Raw genomic sequence first — 24,339 nt, 5'->3', positions numbered from 1 at the left:
ATATCAGAAATCTAAACTTGTTTCATAACATCAGTGATTGAATTGCTTGAAATATAAAAACTAGCAGTTTTATCCCTTCTTAATAAATCTATATCTTTTCATGCATCGAACATAAAATAAAATCTAATGAAATTAAACAACTTGTTGCGTTGTGGACAATTTAATGACATCAGTTAATTGAATGGCCTTTCAAATGGTTGTAGTGAAACATGTTTTAAACTCCAGGGATTCAATTACAGTGAATCTGAATCAACAGGCGCTGTGTTGAATCGTAGTCTTTTAAACAATCAAGTGATTTTTGATGTTAGTAGTGTGTGTGCACATGTATATTAGTGTTGTGAAAGATTGTTCTGATGTTTTCTTCAAGAATCAGACTTTTATGGGCTTCTCTGCATTTCTGTCCTGATTTCATGAATCTTTTGAACGAATCCTTTTGGTTCATAGTTGTAAGTAAAGAAAGACTTTAGTCATGTTATCACACAGTAAACTCAACTATTGATAAGTTCACTTTAGTCTCTGTTGTAATTGTTATGAATGACCACATGGTGCCAGTGTGACACAGTGAGGAAACATCTGATTCATTCTCACTGCGTTGAACAAGAGAACAAACTTTCATCAATATAACCATCATGTCTGTAAAAAATCACATTATTTCATAAATAATGCTGATGTCTGATTGATTGATTGATTGATTGATTGAGGTTTCAGTGAGCTGGAGGTGAATCTTCATCATGACGTTTAAGGTATCGATTCTTTCCTAAACAGCAGAAGAAAGTTTAAGCAAATCATTGTAAGGAATCGACTCATTTAAAGAATTGCTGGAGCGCGCACGACAGTTGAGGTGGGCGCGCTCTGGTCTCACAGAAGCGTTAATGGAGAAAGGAGCGCGCATAATTATCAGACTCTGTTGTATTTTTCTACTTTTTAACGAGCGGCTTTATTTCAAGTTGAGGAGGTAAGACACGAACACATGAATGATTTAAAGCTTTTTATTAAAACTGAATCATCAGAATTTGATTTATGGAACAGATGAAGCCTTTCTTCGCTTTAGATGAAGAAAGGCTTCGAGATGAAGTAATTTTCTTTCCGTATTACCAGCATTCATCCCGCACTATTTTCTCTCTCTCTTTATTTTCCGGTCTGGTAGATGTGTGATCGCCCCGATTAATCGTAACATGAGGACCGTCACCAACATCTTCATCCTCAATCTGGCCATCAGTGACCTGCTTGTTGGGATCTTCTGCATTCCCACAACACTTGTGGACAACTTCATTACAGGACAAAATCTTATTAAAGGGGACATGATGAAAATCTGTCTTCATGTTTAAGTGATAAACTAGGTCATCAGTGCTTCTATCAACCTAGAAAATGTGAAAAAGATCATTAAAGTTTGGCTCCCCTTGTGATGTCAGAAGGGGATCTTATTATAATAATACCACCCCTTAATCTGCATTATCCAACAATGGCACTGCCATTTAGTGCAGTAAGAAAGAAAATAATTGACAGCACAATTAAGCTTCAATTTCAACAATCCATCATTATGGCGATCAGTGTTTGCATTTCATCAGCTCATTTGCATATAAAGGAGATGTTTATTTGCTTGTTAAAAAGCTTAATTGGCTATTTTAAATTAATAAGCAACAACTGTATCTTAAGCATAATGATCAAAGATGCAACATGAGAAGTTGTTTATTTTGTCTAGCAGAACATATGAATGAATAATAACTTATAAACATTCAGTGTGTATGGTTTTAATGTGACATCTTGTGGTTTGTATATTTCAGGTTGGCCCTTCAGTGTAAACTCAGTGGTCTGATTCAGAGGACGTCTGTCTGCGCTTCAGTCTTCACATTAGTGGCCATTGCTGTGGACAGGTTAGTCTTTGGCATACATTTAGTCATTTAGCAGACGCTTTTATCCAAAGCGACTTACAAATGAGGTAAACAATAGAAGCAATTATAACAACACAAGAACAGCAATACAGATGAGCCCTGTACCAAACATACCATCACATGTATGCCATCTTTACATGTTGCCTGAATGTTGCGTGAATGTACGCCATCTTTACATGTTGCGGGAATGTACAGTAATTGTGTATATGTACAGAGAATGAGAAGAAGCCATCAGACACCTGCAGTATTTCACACTAATTTGACAAAAAATGTTGATCCAGGATCACATCTTACTTGGTGAAATCACGACGACCTATTACTTGCACTGACACCTCGTGGTTTCTTTTTAACATTGCACTTAATCTAAAATGTATGATTGTATAGCATTTCCGCAACGGTAGTTAGCTTCAGTGTTATCTGTGCCGGCCATTATCTGCTCTTAAACCAGATTGGTGACCATGTTGACATGAGCACTTGCTGTGTTGTTGTTTGCTACTGGTCTAAGAGGTTTATAACAAGTTACATTGACATGTTACCAGTTAGCAGATGCAAGTACCTTATGAAGGCGATATATGTAAACTTATGTAAAAAATAACTAAATTTCTTTAGAGACGCAACCAATTTTCTTTATCTAGGCAGAGCATTCAACATGTTCCAGTAGTCAAAGTTCAAACCAAAACCCAAAAGTCAGCCTCAGGAGATTAAAAGCACAGCTTTACCTGTCACCTGTAGAACAAACCGTGAAGATCAATGCAATGTTCAATGTCAATGTAAAGTTAGTAAGTAAGTAAGGTGTTATATCTCATACGGGTTTATGAAGTGCTGAGGCCATATGTTGGACAAAGGCATGCATGGAAAGAAGATACAGGATGTGTGAGGAACCCTGTGGCCCTCACCAGCCACACTATGAAAGGCCCAGAGACCAAGTGGCAACATCTCCAAACTTGTCAGCACAAGCAGGTCGACAACGTAGTCCTGCCCTCTGCGCTCGATCACAAGATCAACAAGGACGAGACTGTTTTTCCTCCGGCACCACATCGACCTGTCAGACCGAAGGAGAAAAATCGAACAGCGAGAACGCACAGGACCTGCGCAGGTGTCTGAAACAATCTCAAATCCTCATCAGATCACATCTTTACTCTCAGCCATGACTCTTTTTGGGGTTTCTACAGTCGGGTACGTTGGCACCCTGCTGCTGCTGCTGTTGTCCTCCTGGACTGGTTGTAGTCCTCTTCCATCTCCTGAAGAGCAACGCTCCGTGGCGGCCGATGTCGAGGAGACCCTTCTTCTAAAGCCAGATGAAAACGTGGCCATGCAGAAGATTCTTGGGCAATTTCTCAACATGATAAACTTAACAGAGCAGGGACCCAAGCAGAGGCCACGAGACACTCGCGTCGAGCCTCCCGAGTACATGCTTGAGCTTTACAAGCGCTTCGCCACTGAGCGTTCTGCCATGCCCTCAGCCAACATTGTGCGCAGTTTCAAGAATGAAGGTACAATTAATTTTTCTTTAAACAATCATATAACATAAATAATCCAAGTATTAAATCCAATACCAGTTATAAGAATCTGTCAGTTTTACTACTAATAATAATACAACAATTTGATGGTCATTTGTCCTATTGCTTTTGTACTTCATTTACAAAATTGTGAAATCCAAATCTAAATAATAAACAGATATTGTTATTATTCCTGGAAAATGTACACAATTCAAAGTTTTATTTCTGCTTGGAAATAATTGGAGTCACATCATTATTAAAGTTGGACTCGTGTTAACTTTGCAGATCACTCCACACATCATGTGACACATAAGAGTTTGCGGACGCACCATCTTCTGTTTAACATCTCCGTCCCGCGACACGAGCGCGTCGTCACAGCAGAGCTGCGCCTTTACGCACTTCTCAAGCGAGACACGAGCCATCGTATCAGCACGGGGTGGAAGGTGACCGTGTTTGAAATGCAGAGAGGTGCCCAATGCTGGAATGCCGAGGATGTCAATGTCAGGGCAGGTGAGGGAGATCCGTGTGGAATGCAAGAGTTGGCAACGAAGCACGTGAACCGAAAGGACAGTGGCTGGGAAGTCTTGGATTTGACAAACGCCATTCAGAACTGGAAAACGTCACAAAGTCTGACCCTGAGGTTGGAGGTTCATATTGAAAATCTCAATCGTGACAATACGGCAATACCGCCGAGAAATCCGAACGGCCTGCGATTCGTAGACCTGGACATTGACAGGAATCCCAACGGAAAACACGAGCCGGCGCTGATCGTCTTCTCAGACGATCAAAGAGAAGAGCATTGGGATGGTCGTGGACGACGCGAACGAGAGGAGAACGAGCTGCCGGGCATCAGTGGACACTGGACGGACGAGGATGAAGAGCAGGATGAGACCTTGTTAATGCAGATGCGCTCAAACGTGATCTACGACGTCGGCCCGCGTGTCCGTCGCAGCGCTAAAGTGGAAGACTGCAGAAGGACTGAGATGTATGTCAATTTTAAGGACATCGGCTGGGATAACTGGATCGTGGCCCCAGCCGGTTATCAAGCGTACACCTGCCGAGGTGCATGCAGTTATCCGCTCTATGCGGATGTGACACCTACCGAGCACGCGAAAATCCAAGTGCTGCTTAATCTGAAGAGTCCCAAAAAAGCCTCGAAACCCTGCTGTGTTCCTACTAAATTAGACCCCATCGCACTTCTGTATGAAAATAATCAGGGCGTTGTGGTTTTACAACATAAATATGAGGGGATGGTGGTCGCAGAATGTGGATGTAGATAGCCTAACTGAATGAAACGGAAGGATGTGACCTCAAAAACATCTTTCGGTTCATTTACCACAATAAGAAAAGATTGCTGGTGACTTATAAATCAGACCCAGAGTCAGATCAGATACTGAAGGGGATGATGGAACGACAGGGGCCGTGCTTCATGTACATTTATTCTTGCCCTATTATAGTTTGACATGTTGCAATATAAAACACAACAGCATGTTTGGGTGTGAAATCTTTTGTCCTTTATTATTTTTATGATTGTGTTTGCTTGACTTCATCATGAGTTTGTCTGGATGTGTATGTTTAGTTATTATCAGACACCTGTTCAACTGTATATACAGTGAACGGTGTTCCCACAAAATGTTTTGACCAATGAGTTTCCATATGGCATGGAATGATGACTCGATTAGGTTACTTTGTAATTATCTTATAGATTGCACTTACAACGATCGATTTCTAGCCAATTAAACATTTTCGATCTGAGCACAATAAACCTTTCAAAAAATACCTGCATGCATGCGGTTAGACTGGAGAAACACTGAATGGATGTGTAACAGCTCCTCTCTGCACTCTTTTGCCCTTAATGTTGCCCACATGCCGTGCGAGTCTCCTCTTCCACACAGCTGTGATAAGGAGGTGTCAAAAATGGAGAAGTGCGTACCCCCTCACTCAGGATGACTCCTCATTACAAGTGGTGTAACAGGAGAGAGCTGACACATTCCACAACAGCAACAGTAACCAATCATCCTTTGCTTGAACACCACACATTGCTCTCAATAACAGGACATCAACACCTTGAGATACTGGATATATATTAAGATGCCCAAAGGGGAGTTCACACGACCCCCAATTAACAATCCAAGCCGTTGTGTGTGGTGACTTTCAGGGAATCTCATCTTTATTCAACATCCACCCATCTACAGTTTCTGTGTGTGTAAAATGTGAATAAACCTGTAAATACTCAAGCAAACGTTCGCTCGTTTCTCAAATCACATCAGAAAGGTCTCTATGAAGTAGAGATGCACCGATATATCTAAAAATGTTCATTATTCATACTGATATCTGCCAATAGTTTGGTGGTTATTCATTTCATTAATTACATTTTCTGAATGTTATTCATTCATATAATGAGCATTAATATTAAACTAGTGATGTTTCTTTACATTTTCAATACACAGAGCTCAAATTCATTACGTCTGTCTTCTTTTGATTGACAGGATGTATCGCCTAGTGATGTAGTAATTGAGTCCGATCTCGAGACCGTTTTCTGCTTTCTCTGACACGTCTCGGACTTGTTCCTTCAAAGACTCGGTCTTGACTCGGTCTCGGATCACAGTGAGAGGAGAAGGCCTCATAATTTCAGACCGAGTCCTTGAGACCAACACAATTATGTTCATATAAAAAACCATAACAATAATTATAAAATGCATTGTTGATGGGCATTATTTGAAAATGATATCCCATGGTGCAATGCAAAGATACTGCCATCAGAGCCATATATTTATCTCTAGACAAATAGGCAGAACATAATGCATGTGGTAGAGATTTTTTTAATAATAGTAAAAGCATAGTCCATATTAAGACGTTAAGACTGCTCCTCTAAACAATTTCCAATCTAGCTTAGTTTGTAGGCCTAACAGTTGATTATTAACTGGGGTGATATTAAATCGTGAATATGAAAACTCGACTCGGTCTCGACTTCTAAAGGGACTCGGTCTTGACTCAGACTCGACTCTATCTGAAAACCAACGGACTCGGTCTCGACCCCTCAAAGACTTGGTTTTGACTCGGACTCGGCATATAGGCAGTCTCGTCCCCGCCCATGACTATTGGCTGTTTTTAATCGTCCGATAGTGTGAAAATTGCTTTTATCGGCCGATAGCGATTATTGGCCGATATATGGGTGCATCCCTACTATGAAGGTGTTATGTCTATGTTACTGTTTATTAAGTGTAGACATCTTATCTACGACACCAAAGTGTTTAAATGTAAAGGCCTTTAGGAGCGGAGATAAGGAGATATACTGAGAAGTTATAATGTACACAACACAACTGATATTAAACTCTAAATTGTAACAGAATACTGATCCATTATTAATGAATAACTACACAGGAACAAATGAGTAATGCAATATTAATAACTACTGTTAACTAACACAAAACTCTGATTAATGAACTAGTAATAGCACACAAATGAACGTGGTAGTTTGTTATTAACTAATCATTAAATACTATTTTTCATACTTCCCAGAGAACTACTGATAAATGTCCTAATTCATGCAAACTAAACAATAACTAATATATGACAAATGACTAGCACTATATTAACACGTTTACTATGGTAAACAAAAATACAAGACACAAATGTGTACATTATCAGTAGGTAATCACAGACTTGTTCTCATTGAATCACCAGAAAGTCATTGAGAGATTACTGAAACATAAAGATTCATCAATCATCCAAATTCCATAAATGCACTGATTTTATTATTTAACCTTATTTAACCTACCTACTCAAAAATATGTTTTATGTATGGCTTCTATCTCATATGTGAATAACCTGTGAATGGTTAGAAGACTACATTTTAAGATTAGCTTTTCATTCATTACTATATGAATAACCAACACACTGTATCACGAAATTATGTACCTATAGGCACGTTTGAGCGTGAGCATGTCACGCTTTTCTGTTTGTGTCACTGTCACATATATTGGTTATTCAACTTTTTTGTCCTATTTTCAAACCGTTGTCGCTTCAGTTTAGGGTTAGATTTGGTGCTTGCATTCGTATGTCACTTTAAGTATTGCTTTATACTACTTTTTTTTTTAAAGATACAAGACTTATTCTTTTATATTTTCTAAACTTTAACCAATTGTCGCCTGACAGTACATAATTTCGTGATACTGGGTTGGAATAATGGTAACCCAGTAGTAATGACTCACGTGTTACTACATCTTTCCAAATACATTGTTTCAAGTTTTATTGCCATTGGCACATAAACATTTCAATACATGTTCATTTGAATTATTTGTACGTTTCTCAAGAGTCAGCTTTAGTCACAGAAAGATACACAGTCTCTCTCTCTCTCTCTCTCTCTCTCTCTCTCTCTCTCTCTCTCTCTCTGTGAAATCAAACAATGAGATGTTCTATTAGTTTTATTATAGGTGGACACTCCAGGAACTGAATTCTGAAATTAATGACCACAAATAGATAAAAAAAACAAACCCATAATGCTTATCAGTTCTGAAACTTCCTTCACAGCAGATCCACATGATCACAGGTACTTCTCTCCAATGGTTCATATCTTTTCTCTATCCGATAGATCCTTCATTGTGTCGTAGAAGTGTGCGCTGTCCACAGCTCACTAGATGGTCACTGGGGTCCCGCAGGGATCAGTGCTTGGTCCGCTCCTTTTCTCCATCTACACAACATCCTTAGGACCTATCATACAAGCACATGGCTTCTTGTACCACTGCTATGCTGATGACACACAGATCTTCTTTTCATTTCACCCTGATGATCCCATCATAGCAGCACGCATTACATCTTGGCTTGGATGAAGAAACACCGCCTCCAGTTAAACCTTGCTGAGACGAAGCTGCTTGTATTTCTGGCACAACCCATGCTACAGCACAACCTATCCATTCAAATTGGCAACACAACCATTATTCCTTTCAAAACTCCAGAAATCTCGATCTAGTTTTTGAAGACCAACTGCCCTTCACCGATTATATGGCAAAGGCAGCGCAATTATGCTGTTTTGTGTTATACAATTTCAGGAATGTATCATTATTGCCTCCCTATGACATCTCAATTTTACAATTTAAGTTAAACATTAACACTGAACAGAATTTTCATTCATCTTTAACACTAAACATCACATTCTGCTTTGATACTGTGGTAAACAACAAAACTACAAAGAGGTCACCAAACTGAATTACAAAAAATACTTTCCTTCTGAGACCCTTCTAGAGAGATAAAATATTGTCCGTAAACCACCCCCATAATCTAGTTATCCACAGATTCACTCCTAAATCTGTCAAATACTGAATCTCAGGCGTCAGCATTTTCCGGCAGAGCTCACTGTACTGCTGGTCTACATCCGGTCTCAGGTTGTACCCTAGTATAGTAGCTTCACCAATAGGCTCCCAGGGCTTCATGCGTTTGTCTGTGATGTCTTCTGGCGCTACCGCTCCCTGACCGTCAGTGCATATGGCCTCCATTTCTGCGTTTCTCCTGCGTAACTCCCGCACATCTTCTTCCATCCGCCTCCATCCGTACGCCTCCACCCGGGCCCAGAAAGTGGCATTAAAATGTCGGTAAAGCTTCCAGTCTGCGCCGTTCCATTCCCGAGCTTTGTCCCTGAGCTCAGGGCTCATAGGAGATACTGACACGGTGCTTCTAGCATTGAGTTTAAAAAACAGCAAGTCCTCCATCTGCCAGCAAAGGGCATCTTTCAGTAGAATGAGTGACTCTTCGAAGTGGTCTGAAATTAAAACGAGTTGAAAGCGTTTGGCGATGTATTCTATACTTTGCTGCACTCGTGGATCGCCAGCTTCCAAATTATTCTCAAAGCCAAAGTCAAATAACTGCAGGTTCCTCAGATAGAAGCTGTTGAATCCCTCGGCATTGAAGTAGCGTTTTGGGTTCGTGAGAAACTCTTTGAGTTTGTTTTGGCCAGGTATCCTCCATGTTTGAGGCATGTAACCTTTGTAGTAGTGAAAGGATGACTCGAAGAGCTTGGCAGGGTCTCTTAGGATGGTGAAGAAGAACGCATCAGCGGGGAGCAGCTTCTCTACCTCCAGTGCATTGAAGCGCATGTGATTGCACACAATGTTATAACACTGACCCGGCTGATAGCTCTTCACTTTACTTCGAAAGAAACTAGACGGGTAGGAAAAGTCATTCCGACCGTCTGGGAGTGCAAACTTTAATTGATTCTTTTCTCCAAAGCGGAAGATAATGTTGAGTAAAGTGCTGCTGGCGGTCTTATGGGTTTTCATGAACATCAGGTTGACTTTTGGCTTGCATTGAACATTTTCTGTGGCAGAGTTATTCCAGACGTGGATGTTGGGTTGAGCACACGACGCCAAAGAAACACTTAGGATGTAAAAAAAAACTGTTACGTAATTCAATCACAGAACAAGAATTTAATCAATTTTTATTGACTTTACAATGACTCTTTTGTTGTCATTATGTTTGTTTAAAGTGTTTTTTTTTTGTAAAACTTCTTTTGTTATTGTGTCTTTTATCTTGTGCTTTTATTAATGCAGTTTAAACTGGAGTGCAGATTTAATTACATTGTTCTTCCACTGTGGTCCATATCTACTCTAAAATGTTAATACAAATACAAACAGTGATTAGTAATATATTCAAACCTTTACAGAATCACTATGTACTGTCTGTTAAAATTGTTCGGTGTGTATGAAGACATTCTGATGGGTAATTCATACTGAAAAAAAGATGTTATGCACTTCAAGTAGCCATGTTACATTCAATACAATTTTTTCATTTCATGCATTTAGCAGATGATTTTATCCACTGCACTGTCCATTATTAAGTCAATTCAACCTACTATTTTAAGTTTTTACCTAAAAAAGTTGGCATAACTAAAAGTATATAAAAAAAGTTGAAAAACAAGTCAATAAAAAGAAGTTTAAATTGTTTACTTAAATGGTTAAAGTAACTTTAGCTCTAACAAGTTAAGTTTTATGAGTTTTGCCAACTTTTTTAGGTAAAAACTTAAAATAGTAGTAATGTTGTAACATTATTATAACATTTGACAAAGATTGTGCATTCAGCATTCTCACATAAACTGTGAATGGTGCCTAATCCTAATTAATATGTGTATATTTATAGGACTTTATCTAGAATGTACTCATATATAACATGTAATAATATATACCTGTTTGTGGTGTGAAGTGTTGGAGTAGTAAAACAATAAATCCCCATAATGCAAATCACAAGAGACCCCAAAATCAACTTGTGGACAAATCGTGGGTTTAAACTCCTCCCCATGTGATGTAGCCTACTCCTCCAAACCTTTAAAACAAAACTTTACTTGTTTAAAATGTTAACACACATAAAAGATCCAAGCTAATATTAATACATAAGTAATAAATAAATATTATTTATTTTATTTAACCTTTATTTTACCAGGTAGGCACGTTGAGAACAATTTCTCATTTAAAACGGCGACCTGGCCAAGATAAAGTGCCGAGTGCAAACAACAAATAGTTACACATAAATAACAAAACAAATTTACAAAAAGACAATACAATGTACAAACATTCATAAAAACTACACATCATTGCATAAGCCCCAGATGATAAATAAATGGCTACCACCAATAAGTAATCAGAGTTAAAATGACAAGCAGTAACATACAAACAACATGATAAAAGCCAATACTGAGGTAGCGTAGTACAGCAAAATATAAAGTGACAGTACAAATTAACACGAACAGCTATGAGTCAGTAGGTTAGATATTAATCGTTTGAAAGTAATCAGAGGGACCAAAGATTCAAGCTTCAAAGATTTTTGTAACTCATTCCAGTCATTAACTGCAGAAAACTGGAAGGAGAGACGACCGAAAGAAGTACGAGCTTTTGATAAACCTTCTTGAACGAAGATTTATAGAAGGAGTGGCTATAGTAATTAAAGACCTTAAATAAAGTGGAGTTTTACCTAGAAGAGTTTTATAGATAAAACAATACCAGTGTATTTGTCGTCGAATATGAAGCGAGGGCCATCCAACTAATGCGTAAAGATTGCAGTGATGAGTGCTATATGGGGCAGCATTAGTAACAAAACGGATAGCACAGTGATACAGTACATCCAATTTCCTGAGAGAAATGTTTGAGGCAGATCTGTAAATCACGTCACCGTAATCTAATATAGGAAGGATGGTCATTTTCACAAGGGCATGCTTAGCAGAGATGGTAAAGGAGGCCTTGTTACGAAAAAAGAAAGCCAATCCTAGATTTTATTTTAGATTGAAGTAGATTAAATATGTGCTTTGGACTGTTGGAGACCACTGGCCTAGATCATCCTTGACTTTAATAACACATATTTTGCATGTATATTGATTCAGAATATAGCCAGTCAATTCTACAGTATATATTTTGTTATTTATATAGTTACAGACAATATATCACTATTAAAACTGGTGAATAGTAATCAAAGAATGACTTTGAAAAGCGAAAAGCACTACTATATGGTATGGAAGTATGCGGTTTCAGACGCAGTGTTTGTACTCGTAAGCACTGGTCTTAAAACTCTCTCGTGATATTTCGATGTTACAGGCTGATAGATCTGTGCAGCGCCGCTGAAGTTTAACACTTTAATGCACTCCTGGTCCTGCAAAGCTTAGCTCCAAGGTACTAGGTCTGTCCGAGGTAAAGATGTCTGCATTCATATGTCTTGATGTTTCAGATAAGCTACAGTACAGTTTCATAAAGAAAGTCATTTGAGTTCCGTTCAGATTTTTTACATGTTTGTTGATTTTTAAATTGCAATAGTATTGTACTTTACAGGTCCTAGTCCAAGCTCTTGTCCGGTCCAGGCTGGACTACAGCAATGTGCTATGTGTGTTCTATCTCTATTTTTTCCTTTCTTTTTATCTGTACATTTCTTTAAAAAATGTATACTATGTTGGACTTGATGCTAGGCATCAGTACTTAAATAATTTTCAAATCAACTCCTGACAGGACGAGGTAATTAAATATGTCCCATATGTTACTTGCCGTGGCCGCTTCATATCGTCTAACCACGTGATGATTGATGGGACAATATGAGACTATCCGAGCCTCGTATGAAGTTTTCTCCGTGCTCCTAATTTAAAACATTTACAACAGTAGTGTTATTTGTCATTTCACTAAAGTTATAGTGAACTACAAACAATCTTCTAACTACTAAACTAGCTACCGAATGCGGCGTGGCATGTTAGCGGAAGTCGATCGACAAAAAGCAGAAGAGTGAAGAATTAAAAAGGGCCGTGCCGGAATAATCCCTCCCACTACGAAGTGATACTAAACTCGATGGAAAAGCTAACCACGCCAAAGTGAGCTGACCCGACCCAAACTAAACTAAACGGTGGGGTACTATGCAATGGAAAAGCGCCATATGTGTATACTGTTTTGGACTTGATTGTTCTTGTGTTGCTATAATTGTTTCTTTTGTTTGCCTCATTTGTAAGTTACTAAATGACTAAATGTAAATGTAATTTAATTTGTTTATATTTGCCTGTTCATAAACAAAGCTCACCGCAGTAACGTCTGACAAATGCTTGCTTTCTCTCTAGCGTGACCGTGGCTTAATGCAACCTTTGATTGTAACATATGCTATATTGATAGTAGATGAAATAAATCACCAGGTTTATGGCTGTTTCTATGTGAACACTTTATTGGCAAATACACTTAATGGAAGCCAAAATACAATTTAAGGGCACACAGTTATATTATGCATGTATAACATTAGCTAAAGTACAACGTCATTAAATCAAAGTATCGATTATGGCAACAATATTTATTTCAATTGTGTAACCTGTGTTTCAGGTGTGGATTTGATGAATGGTCTTTGTAAGAATACTTTGTGCACTATGTGTACAGGAAAGTTCTAGCTTTGTGTTTACACACCAAACAGGCACACAACACAACCTTTGATTTTATTACAATTTTGTGTTATTCTCCAGCTAAATGTTTCATAAAGCTAAGGGTGGTTTCCCGGACAGGACTTATCCTAAAATCTGTGCAAGTCCTTAGAAAACTACACTCCAAAATGTACAGTATGTGAGGCACATCAGTTAATAAAAAAGCATTCACAACACATTTGGCACATTACACTCATGCATATTCAAAAGTTTTGTTTAATAAGTAACATTCAATTAAATATACACTAGTCAACATTCGAAGTGGATCAAAACCTTTAATAAAAGTTTACATAAAACCAATTCCTAATACCCACTCTTGCCTTAGGACAACTTTGATCAACTTTTTTGATCCACTTCAAAATGTATATTTATAAAATATTTTCAATACAATGTTGATAGTTCATACTGTACAGTTTATCAATCTTGATCCAGTCTTACCTGGTAATACTGTTGGTTAGTTAGTTGTTGAATCAGGATGGAGAAATGAATCATTATGATCAAAGATACTGATGACAGTGTTTGGTACAAAAAATCATGTTGTCATTATTAAATATGATTAATTCCTTCATCTAATTTCCAGTGCGAGGATATTTCCACCTTCTTTGCTCTGTGATGTGACTCTTTAAACCTGTTTGATGGGGGCGGGACCATTTATCTGCTGTCCAATCAAAACCTTCATCCCTACTACAGGGACACTGGATCTATGGCATTGCACCCTTTATTTTTTAACAGTGTATGTTATCAAAAGGATTGTGTGTCTGTACACATTATAAACTTGAATGTCATTTATATTCCTAATGTGGTTTTATTGATTTAGGTGTCTGTCACTGAGCAACACTGTCCACTTTGATTTTATCCATGAAGGGTTGATGTTTATTGTTGTATTGTGTGGTTAAAGGTGAACCGTATGATGTGGGTGATCACAAGATGCACCTGCATATTAAACACACCCATGTTATGTCATGTCATGTTTTCCTGCGATGTGTGCATATTAATACCTTAAATGTATTTATGTACTAATATTTATTGTTTTAATTCACAATGATGTTAGAATCAATTAGCAGATGCTTTTATCCGAGTGATCTGGAGTAACATTAAGATCTGTTGCTCAGAAGTATACAGTAATGAGATTTTGTGTTTTTCTCTTTGTCAACTTTAAACCAGCAGCCTTCCATTTATGATCAGTTTTCATCTGAAACCTTTCACATATTTATCCGATAAAAACTCAACAATAAAACATCTGAAACATGCTGGTCAAATCAAATTACAAACAATCAAAGTTTATACAAATCACAATAATAAAACAATAAAAATCATTATATAATCCACCCATTGATATAATGCACCTTAAATCAAAAGCGATAAGACCTCAATGAGTTATCAGATGAGAAACCTGGTAACACCAGGTACATACATACACCTGACGGTCAACTCTTCAGTCTTTATCTTATGTTTTAATCACTTTATTCCTATTTGTAAAATTGCAAACATAGCTTTGTAGACTGTGCTAATTGTTGGCTTCTTATTTCAAATGTTAAATGCTCTTAATTTGTGAATAAATGTGTCTGCTAAATGAAAATTAAGATTTTTTGGGGGGGGGATCTCTGGGGTGAAAATCTTAATATTTCACACCTCAAATATTTAAAAAAAATACTTTTAATAAATCAATAATTTAAAAAAAGTTTATATTCACATCAAGATTTAATTATTGTGATGTTAAAATAAAAATGTTTTTGTTATTGCAACCCATTTTATTGTAATGTTAAAATAAAGTCTGATTTATTTATTTATTTACTTACTTACTTACTTATTTAGATGTTAAAATAAAGATTTATTTATTTATTTATTTATTGTAATATTAAAGTAAAGATTTATTTATTTATTTATTGTAATGTTAAAATAAAGATTTATTTATTTATTGTAATATTAAAATAAAGATGTATTTATTTACTTACTTATTTATTTAGATGTTAAAATAAAGATGTATTTATTTATTTATTTATTTAGATGTTAAAATAAAGATTTATTTATTTATTGTAATATTAAAATAAAGATTTATTTATTTACTTACTTATTTATTAAGACGTTAAAATAAAGATGTATTTATTTATTTATTTATTTAGATGTTAAAATAAAGATTTATTTATTTATTTAGATGTTAAAATAAAGATTTATTTATTTAATTATTTATTTATTTATTGTGATGTTAAAATAAAGATTTATTTATTTATTTACTTATTAATTTATTTAGGTGTTAAAATAAAGACTTATTTATTTATTTATTTATTTATTGGGATGTTAAAATAAAGATTTATTTATTTATTTACTTATTATTTTATTTAGATGTTAAAATAAAGACTTATTTATTTATTGTGACGTTAAAATAAAGATGGTTTTGAGGTTTCCGCGGTTTGTTGCAGTCGCGGTTTTTGGCCTGAAGGGGGCGGAGCTTTGTGTCACTTCCTGATCCGGGAGGGGAAGCGCGTGCGCTTGTTTATTTCAGTTTTTAATCGCCAACTGCAGATTATAAAGGTAAATAAAACTACCAGTTTTCGTTTTCTTTTCGTCTATATTTTCAAACATATTCACGCATGAAACAGTTTTTCCCCTTTATTTTCTTGCATTTGTCATTTTGCGCTGAGCAGTTAACGTTACCTCAACAAAGGAGCTAGCAGCTAATATGCTAATGTGCTCATCTTTATTGTTTGGATTTAAATGCTCACATATGAAGATTTTACATTTATTCAGTTAAATATCATATGGATATAAGTAACATTGTAAATGAATGAATTGAGTTGAGGACTTTGAGCTGTGTGTTAAGTTAACAGCATTAGTTAAGATTATTAGCACTCTAACGTAACCTGCTGTCATGGCGAGTTCAACGACTGCAATACGAACTAACCTAGTTTTTACTGACAATTGAAATAAGCACGTGTAGTTAATTATTTATACACAAACTTTAAAATAATTAGTTTAATTTAGTAGTTAAATGGAGAATAATTTGACACTACATAGATTTAGTATGTGTATAATGTGTGTGTGTGTGTTTATATGTGACTTTTCCTGTGAAACCAGGAAGTAATTTTTTGGGGTTTTTTCCATGTCAAATCATATTTAATAGTGTTTTGTGATAATATAACCTTGATATATTTAATATTGACTCTGTGTAAGGGCATGTCAAAGATTAAAATCACTGAATGAAATCAAACTATGATGCTCATCACTTTTCACAGATAGGGTCACATTGGTTAGTACAAGAGGTGCCCTAAAGCAAGATTATTTCTTGTAAGTTAATAAATGAGTCTGATTAAAGGTTTAACTGAAATAAAGCCAAAGAGAAACCTTCATATAGGTGCATCAGATGTAAATGATGCCCAAATCGATGGGGTTTGTAGACGTTATTCAAATGTCTATTCAAAGTATGGTAATGCACACGTGCCCTTTAAACACACACCCGTCCTGTCCTGAGCCTCATATATGTTCATACTGAGGTGTAAACCAGGGGTCTTGTATTGATTATCTTGTGTTTCTAAGTTTTCAGACTTTGATCCTGGAGAGGGGTCCTATGCTGGGTTACTTGAACTCAACATGTATTGCTACAACCAGATTTTAGAGTTTTAAATAAGGGATTTTAAAAGGACGGACTAGAGTTTGGATATACGGCCTGTCTTGGAAACGCTGTATTTCTACGAAGGCTGCAGCTCCGTACGGTTTGTGTTAGCAGGGTTTAAGCCATGTCGGACGGACGGATCTACGTGGGAAACCTTCCCATGGACGTGCAGGAGAGGGACATTGAGGATCTCTTCTACAAATACGGAAAAATACGGGATATTGAGCTGAAGAACAACCGGGGGACGATCCCGTTTGCCTTTGTCCGTTTTGAGGATCCACGGTGAGTCGCACTGCCTCCGAGAACATGGACGGGGCTTTTCACGTTTAGAAAGAAAATTAGGAGAACTTTCCTCTCTTCCTGTAGGGATGCGGAGGACGCCGTCTTTGGAAGGAATGGATATGGATTTGGAAACAGTAAGCTGCGTGTGGAATACCCACGATCTTCTGGATCCAAATTTAGTGGACCTGGAGGAGGAGGAGGAGGAGGTGGTGGAGGAGGAGGAGGAGGAGCGCCACGGAGGAGGTTCATGCCCACGGTCCGTAGATCCGAGTTCCAGGTTATTGTGACGGGTGAGTTTGTGAGCAGTTCTTCAGTATACGGTTTACTAAAGAAAAGTCTGATTTGTCATCATGATGTTATAACACACCACCTATCAAACTCTATGATTTATTGAGCACCTGTAATATAGTGGCACCTTTCTCCATTGGATTAATTTCCAGTAGATGTTATCTTTATGACTTTATTTTTTATTATGAATGCTCGAGTTTTGATGACGGTACTTCTCAAAGCACTTTGCTGTCGGTTTGTTTGAAGGTCAAATGTAAGTCTCAGATGTGCTGTGTTGTCTTTTCTGCAGGTCTTCCTCCTTCAGGCAGCTGGCAGGACCTGAAAGATCACATGCGAGAGGCGGGCGACGTGTGTTTCGCTGATGTGCAGCGGGACGGAGAGGGCGTGGTTGAATTCCTCAGACGTGAAGATATGGAGTATGCAGTGCGTCGCCTCGACGGCACAGAGTTCAGGTCACACCAGGTGACGGCAAATTAAACTCTTATCATCAGAATTTATGAGCTAATGTTCGCAGTGTTAACTCGACCCTAAGATAAGAGACACACTTTGACATGCAATCAAAACATTGGTGTTTTTATTTTAAGTCATTTGCTCAGTCCAACATTTTACTTTCTAGTTTAATCAATAATGTGGGTCGGGGTGGAGCCTGTAAGATGGGCCATTTAGCAAAAAAAATCTAGATTTCTTTTTTCAAAACATTTGACTGATCCACGATTCAATTATTTTACTAGACAACTACAACAATACTTCAGTAACATTTCCAATAATATTATACTAGATGCAAGAACATGGGCTGATCTTTATCATATTTTCTAGGTTGACAGAAGCACTGGGGACCCAATTATAACACTGAAACATGAAAAAAGTCAGATTTTCATTATGTCCCCTTTAAATTACATGCCTGATTCTGTGATATTTATACTTATCACACGACAAAAAATGATGTTTTAGTTGCACAGCATCGGTTAATGCAAACAATACTGCTAAAATTTGGCTCAAATCTTATCGGTCTGGTTGGAATTGAATGGAGATGCTGGGTTATCTCTGGTGAATTGTAGACAAAAAAGACATAAATTAAGAAAGCAAACTGTAAGAAAAAAATGAGGAGGACGTTGAAGGTCTCAATCAAAAAGTAGTTTATTCAATGGAAGCAGTAGCAAAGTACATAAAGGACATAAAGGGTTCAGGGTTTATCGGAGTTGGAGTGAACCCTGAGCAAAGTCAGTCTTAACACTTTATAGTTTCAAACCTGTTTTCCCACCCCTAATGCTAATGCAGTATCCCTTTAAATGTAAATTAAGACTAATACTACAAATGACCCCTATATCTCCCACTCTGCCCAAATGGGTCATTGGATTTATATGATCAGACTATCTTAGTACCCAACTGTGTGCTCAACCAAGTGATCAGATAATGTTTAGATTGATGTCTTTTATTATCCTGAACCCTCTTTGACCTGTGTTGATTCAAGAAGTCTCACATTTACTCCCATACTACTAAGAAAGTATTACTTCAGGTTATATTATTGTATTGCTTGGACTTAGATTACCTTTTATGATTATCAAGCCTTTTAGAGGGATGAGCTTTATTCAACAGCGAAATTGGAGTGGAATCTTGATTCCATGTTGTCTTTAGTGATGGTCATTTTCGAAACACTGCTTCTTCGAAACATTTACGAATCTTTTGTTTCGAATCAGTGGTTCGGAGTGTGTTTCAAACTGGCCCAAGTCATGTGATTTTAGCAAACGAGGCTTCATTACATCATAACTGATGGTTCACCACTAGTTGGAGTTGATCACAAGTAACCAGTGTCGAATATGTTTAGGTGAACTCGGGTCAGTTTTATTATGCAAGTTCATAAAACATTTATCCTTCTGACTAATAACACTGCCATTTTGTCTACTTTTTGTTTATAGACAGATTTAATGACAAAAAGGTGCATAATTAAAAGGGTAGTTAGTTTTAATGATTTGTTTGCCTTAAATAAAACTAAAAACACACAATACACTTTTAATTATGTCTTAAGTTTAATAATTAAAAAAAAAAATTTAATAAAAATCTTGCTATTATTTTGTAAAAAAAAAAGTAAAATGTTTGGACGTATCTGCTTTTACACTATTTTGACCAGCAGGGGCCGCCAGCATGTGTGGTGTTTCAAACTGCTTCGAAAGACTGAATCAATTTTCGAAGCAATTGATTCAAAGCTTTGCAAAGCTTAGTTTCTCCCATCACTAGTCGTTTTTATTTCTGTGTTTTGAGGAAAGAGAGCCATTCATTTAGAGCAATGCAAATGTTTGTTTTGCAGGGAGAGACTTCATACATCCGAGTGATGGGAGACAGGGCTACGAGCTGGGGCCGCTCACGTTCCCGGTCCAGATCTCGTGGCCGTTACTCACCTCCCTTTCAGAGCAGAGGGTCACCTCCTCCACGCTACCGGTCTCCTCCACGACACGTGTCCCGCCATAGTCCTCCCTCTCGACGACCACCCATTCAACATCACAGCCCACCTCCACGTCACTATCGATGAAGTGCAGGACCCACAGCTCCTTCATCAAGTTTATGTTTGAGAATTTTGTAATTTACATTCCATTATTGTGAAAACCCAAATGGCCTTATTCAACATTCAGTTTATTAACAAGTTTCTGAGTTTGAAAAAATGTAAATCGTGTGACGATGCACACATTTAAGAACAGATTATGTGATCAAGTTAATTTGTAACTCACTGGAAATAGTCACCGTTTCTGACTGTAGGCAGACGAAAGACGTGATTATTGTGTATCATTAATCTGCTCAACTTCAAGACCCATTTTTATTTTTCATCATTTCAATAAAAGGCTTACTTTTTAAATGTTTTTGTCAGTAATCTCCCCATGTGATTGGTCTTTGTTTTATCATGACTTTATGCAAAATTTATTTTTCTTTTTATCAATTAAAGCATTGAATTAAAATTACTTGTTTTTACAAAGTCTCATTTTTAAACACATTAAGCAGGGTTACGTTGATGCTATGCTCACAGGAAGATGTCAAATAAACTTTGGTGTCCCTCAGAGTACGTATGTGAAGTTTTAACTCAAAATACCAAACAGATCATCTTAAAATTGACACTTTGTAGGTGTGAGCAAAAATGTGCTGTTTTTGGGTGTGTCCTTTAAAATGCAAATGAGGTGATGATGCAAACACTGATCACCATAATGGTGGTTTGATGAAATTGAAACTCAGTTGTGCTGTAGATTTATTTCTTCTTTCTGCACTAAATGACAGTGCTGTGGTTGGATAGTGCAGATTAAGGGGCGGTATTATTATAACAACACACTACCTACATCACAAAACAGCCGAAATCTGAACGAGCTATTTTTCACATGCTTGCAGAGAATGGTTTACCAAAACTAAGTTACTGTGTTGACAGAAGCACTGAAGACCCAATTATAGCACTTAAACATGGAAAAAGTCTGATATTCATGCTACGACCCCTTTAATAGTATTTTTTTGTTCTACTTTTAATGCATTTTATCGTCAAGATATTGTTTAAGCAATTCAAATGTTAAAACATTATTAATATTTTTTTACACTAAAACTATGAATGATGATGAATTCTTATCCAGTTATCACAAGCAACAGAAAGAGTCAAGAGAATAAAATTGATTTAACATCTCTCACAGATATAATTATTTTACACTGAACAGGATGATATTTATAAATGAAAGACAATGCAGATCTGTTTACATCACTGTCAATCTGACCTAATGGGTTCATTGCATTTAAAAGTTGTTATGAAGATGGTCAACAGAAATGAAGTATCTTCTACATTGACCTTAAACATCGTCCATCGTATAAACACACGGATCTCTTGAAGAACATTAAAAACGGATGCATGTAACCAAAAACCTCTCAAGTCTTTCACTGCTCTTCATACACATGCAATGCATTTTCTCTGCATGTCTAAAGCATCAGTGATGTGTTGCAGACAGCTTCGGCATCAAAACAAACCTTCTCTTCTAGAACTAGAATCATTTACCAAGTTAAGCACCAAATGTAAAATGAGTTCAGCAATAGACATGATGATCCAACAGTTGACTTCATCCAGGTGTCCATGATAAAGTCATCAGAGAGTTTTCAGTGATGCTCTCCAGTCCATGAATCTCCATCATCATGTCCATAAATGACATCACGTGACGTTCAGGTGAATGTCAGCTGTCTGCTTTCTCTTTATCGGGGCCCATAAACTCCAAACCTTCAATGGGAATCTCCTTCTCTTTGATGGCTTTCTGTAAGTAGTTACACGTCACTGTTTAACATTTCACATTACTCCAATCATATTTCTTCATTCTATTAATATTTAAAATTCACTGTGATTTGTGTCACAAACGTATTAACGTAGTGACAGTAACATGAGTTATTGCTCGGTAACCCGTACAAATACAAGTTATTGTTTAGTTACCTGAACACATGTCTGATATTTCTTGAAGAGTTCAGTGCACGGATCTTCACTGCGGTCTCCTCTCAGAAATTTGTCAGCAAACCATCGATTAAAACACTGATCATAGTCCCGTTTAAGATCCGTACAGCCTTCACCAACACTGTTCATCCTAACACTGATATTTATCTGCTCTTATTATATCACTCGCTGTGTGTCTGTATTCCGCAAGCTTGCTTGACTTTGCCGATACCACGTGATCATGAGCGGCGCGCGGCGATGACGTCAGCACTTCACATGTAAGAGTCCTAAATATAGAAAAAGGAAAGGTAGATTCTTTAAATCTCCCCCACTACTTGTTGTATTAAAAAATACTTGTGTATTTTCCAAAGCCCTTAACAAGATGAAAGGTCAGAGTGCTATGAAGCTTCTTTATTGTTTGACATCATTTAATTTATTGTGATACTGCTCCTAATATTTATCTTTATTTGATTTTCTTTTCTTTTACTCACTATTTAAGTTCATGTAAAATATAATTTCAGATTTCTATGTATCTACCTGTAAATGTATATTTGCCTTTGTTGTTTATATATTTTAGTATTCAATAAAAAAAAAAAAAAAATATATATATATATATATATATATATATATATATATATATATATATATATATATATATATATATATATATATATATATATATATATATATATATATATATATATATATATATATATACAACCCCAAAACAGAAAAAGTTGGGACACAGTAGAAATTGTGAGTAAAAAAGGACTGGAATAATTTACAAATCTCATAAACTTATATTTTATTCACAGTAGTATATAGATAACATATCAAATGTTGAAAGTGAGATATTTTGAAATGTCATGACAAATATTGGCTCATTTATGATTTGATGAGAGCTACACATTCCAAAAAAAGTTGGGACAGGTAGCAATAAGAAGCCATAAAAGTTAAATGTACATACAAGGAACAGCTGGAGGAGGACCAATGTTTAGGAATAGGAATGTTGTCCCATTCTTGTCTAAAACAGGCTTCTAGTTGCTCAACGGTCTTAGGTCTTCTTTGTCGCATCTTCCTCTTTATGATGCACCAAAATTTTTCTGTGGGTGACAGATCTGGACTGCAGGCTGGACATTTCAGTACTCAGATCCTTCTTCTACGCAGTCTTGATGTTGTAATTGATGCAGTATGTGGTCTGGCATTTGTCATGTTGGAAAATGCAAGGTCTTCCCTGAAAGAGACGACGTCTGAATGGGATCATATGTATCTAGAACTTGGATAAACCTTTCAGGATTGATGGTGCCTTTCCAGATGTGTAAGCTGCCCATGCCACACGTACTCATGCAACCCCAAACCATCAGAGATGCAGGCTTCTAAACTGAGCGCTAATAACAATTTGGGTTGTCATTGTCCTCTTTAGTCCGGATGAAATGGCATCCCAGTTTTTCAAAAAGAACTTCAAATTTGGATTCATTTGACAACAGAACAGTTTTTCACTTTGCCTTACTTCATTTTAAATGAGCCTTGCCCAGGGAAAACGCCTGTGCTTCTGGATCATGTTTAGATATGGCTTCTTTTTTGACCTATAGAGTTTTAGCTGGCAACAGCGAATGACACGGTGGATTGTGTTCACTGACAATGTTTCTGTAAGTATTCCAGAGCCCATGTTGTGATTTCCATTACAGTAGCATTCCTGTATGTGATGCAGTGCCGTCTAAGGGCCCGATGATCACGGGCATTCAGTATGGTTTTCCGGTCTTGACCCTTACGCACAGAGATTGTTCCAGATTCTCTGAATCTTTGGATGATATTATGCACTGTAGATGATGATAACTTCAATCTCATTGCAATTTTTCTCTGAGAAACTCAGAAAACTATTTTTCGCTGCAGCATTGGGGGAATTGGTGTTTCTCTGCCCATCTTGACCTCTGAGAGACACTGCCACTCTGAGAGGCTCTTTTTATACCCAATCGTGTTGCCAATTGACCTAATAAGTTGCAAATTGGTCTTTCAACTGTTCCTTATATGTACATTTAAATTTTCTGGCCTCTTATTGCTACCTGTCCCAACTTTTTTTGGAATGTGTAGCTCTCATGAAATCCAAAATGAGCCAATATTTGGCATGACATTTCAAAATATCTTACTTTCAACATTTGATATGTTATCTATATTCTACTGTGAATAAAATATAAGCTTATGAGATTTGTAAATTATTCCATTCCTTTTTTACTCACAATTTCTACAGTGTCCCAACTTTTTCTGTTTTGGGGTTGTATATATATATATATATATATATAATTTTTTTTTGTAAAAAGAAATGGAAATTAAACTATTATTAAACTATTTCACTTCTAACGTCTTAAATTCACAAAACATGTCAACAATCTACTTTGCTTCACAAAAAGGAA

At 36.7% G+C, this 24,339-nt stretch overlaps 5 protein-coding genes across 6 annotated transcripts; 3 read left to right on the top strand and 2 right to left on the bottom strand.

Annotated features, from left to right (window-relative positions):
* Positions 1-83: 83 nt before the first annotated feature.
* On the top strand, positions 84-2,662 carry npffr1l3 (neuropeptide FF receptor 1 like 3). Its single transcript, XM_073873750.1, has 4 exons — positions 84-955; positions 1,148-1,322; positions 1,756-1,874; positions 2,528-2,662. Exons 1-4 carry the CDS (start codon positions 873-875, stop codon positions 2,595-2,597), a joined length of 447 nt encoding a protein of 148 aa, XP_073729851.1. The 5' UTR covers positions 84-872; the 3' UTR covers positions 2,598-2,662.
* Positions 2,663-2,892: 230 nt separating this feature from the next.
* On the top strand, positions 2,893-5,144 carry LOC129446378 (bone morphogenetic protein 10-like). The gene is made up of 2 exons (XM_055207355.2): positions 2,893-3,385; positions 3,677-5,144. The coding sequence occupies exons 1-2, from the start codon at positions 3,040-3,042 to the stop codon at positions 4,669-4,671; spliced, it is 1,341 nt and encodes a 446-aa protein (XP_055063330.2). The 5' UTR covers positions 2,893-3,039; the 3' UTR covers positions 4,672-5,144.
* Positions 5,145-7,779: 2,635 nt separating this feature from the next.
* On the bottom strand, positions 7,780-13,927 carry gal3st1b (galactose-3-O-sulfotransferase 1b). The gene is made up of 3 exons (XM_055207356.2): positions 13,752-13,927; positions 10,569-10,705; positions 7,780-9,763 (listed from the first exon to the last, which is right to left on the bottom strand). Exons 1-3 carry the CDS (start codon positions 13,803-13,805, stop codon positions 8,632-8,634), a joined length of 1,323 nt encoding a protein of 440 aa, XP_055063331.2. The 5' UTR covers positions 13,806-13,927; the 3' UTR covers positions 7,780-8,631.
* Positions 13,928-15,699: 1,772 nt separating this feature from the next.
* Positions 15,700-20,444, top strand: srsf9 (serine and arginine rich splicing factor 9). Of its 2 annotated transcripts, none has more exons than XM_055207359.2 (5): positions 15,700-15,845; positions 17,038-17,205; positions 17,290-17,495; positions 17,783-17,955; positions 19,799-20,444. In XM_055207359.2, the coding sequence occupies exons 2-5, from the start codon at positions 17,048-17,050 to the stop codon at positions 20,018-20,020; spliced, it is 759 nt and encodes a 252-aa protein (XP_055063334.2). In that variant the 5' UTR covers positions 15,700-15,845; positions 17,038-17,047; the 3' UTR covers positions 20,021-20,444. The 2 variants fall into 2 exon arrangements, with proteins under 2 accessions (XP_055063334.2, XP_055063332.2); XM_055207357.2 differs by having other exon boundaries at positions 15,711-15,845; positions 16,848-17,205.
* A 673-nt stretch (positions 20,445-21,117) lies between these two features.
* Positions 21,118-22,195, bottom strand: triap1 (TP53 regulated inhibitor of apoptosis 1). The gene is made up of 2 exons (XM_055207360.2): positions 21,932-22,195; positions 21,118-21,758 (listed from the first exon to the last, which is right to left on the bottom strand). The coding sequence occupies exons 1-2, from the start codon at positions 22,076-22,078 to the stop codon at positions 21,681-21,683; spliced, it is 225 nt and encodes a 74-aa protein (XP_055063335.1). The 5' UTR covers positions 22,079-22,195; the 3' UTR covers positions 21,118-21,680.
* Between the last annotated feature and the right edge of the window lie 2,144 nt (positions 22,196-24,339).

The sequence above is a fragment of the Misgurnus anguillicaudatus genome, chromosome 12 (genome assembly GCF_027580225.2).
Source record: "Misgurnus anguillicaudatus chromosome 12, ASM2758022v2, whole genome shotgun sequence".
NCBI lineage: Eukaryota > Metazoa > Chordata > Actinopteri > Cypriniformes > Cobitidae > Misgurnus > Misgurnus anguillicaudatus.
Note: the sequence above shows the minus strand (reverse complement) of the source record. Positions and strands in the feature narration are given on the sequence as shown.

Excerpts from the sequence above, each read along its gene's own strand:
- npffr1l3 (XM_073873750.1), top strand. The coding sequence starts at position 873 with ATGGAGAAAGGAGCGCGCATAATTATCAGACTCTGTTGTATTTTTCTA. Across the intron at positions 1,323-1,755 it reads TGATGAAAATCTGTCTTCAT|TGTGACATCTTGTGGTTTGT; the intron begins GTTTAAGTGATA and ends GTATGGTTTTAA. Across the intron at positions 1,875-2,527 it reads GTGGCCATTGCTGTGGACAG|GCAGAGCATTCAACATGTTC; the intron begins GTTAGTCTTTGG and ends TTCTTTATCTAG.
- LOC129446378 (XM_055207355.2), top strand. The coding sequence starts at position 3,040 with ATGACTCTTTTTGGGGTTTCTACAGTCGGGTACGTTGGCACCCTGCTG. Across the intron at positions 3,386-3,676 it reads GCGCAGTTTCAAGAATGAAG|ATCACTCCACACATCATGTG; the intron begins GTACAATTAATT and ends TTAACTTTGCAG.
- gal3st1b (XM_055207356.2), bottom strand. The coding sequence starts at position 13,805 with ATGATTCATTTCTCCATCCTGATTCAACAACTAACTAACCAACAGTAT. Across the intron at positions 10,706-13,751 it reads CTAACCAACAGTATTACCAG|GTTTGGAGGAGTAGGCTACA; the intron begins GTAAGACTGGAT and ends TTTGTTTTAAAG. Across the intron at positions 9,764-10,568 it reads ACACTTCACACCACAAACAG|TGTTTCTTTGGCGTCGTGTG; the intron begins GTATATATTATT and ends TTACATCCTAAG.
- srsf9 (XM_055207359.2), top strand. The coding sequence starts at position 17,048 with ATGTCGGACGGACGGATCTACGTGGGAAACCTTCCCATGGACGTGCAG. Across the intron at positions 17,206-17,289 it reads GTCCGTTTTGAGGATCCACG|GGATGCGGAGGACGCCGTCT; the intron begins GTGAGTCGCACT and ends CTCTTCCTGTAG. Across the intron at positions 17,496-17,782 it reads GTTCCAGGTTATTGTGACGG|GTCTTCCTCCTTCAGGCAGC; the intron begins GTGAGTTTGTGA and ends TCTTTTCTGCAG.
- triap1 (XM_055207360.2), bottom strand. The coding sequence starts at position 22,078 with ATGAACAGTGTTGGTGAAGGCTGTACGGATCTTAAACGGGACTATGAT. Across the intron at positions 21,759-21,931 it reads AATATCAGACATGTGTTCAG|AAAGCCATCAAAGAGAAGGA; the intron begins GTAACTAAACAA and ends AACTACTTACAG.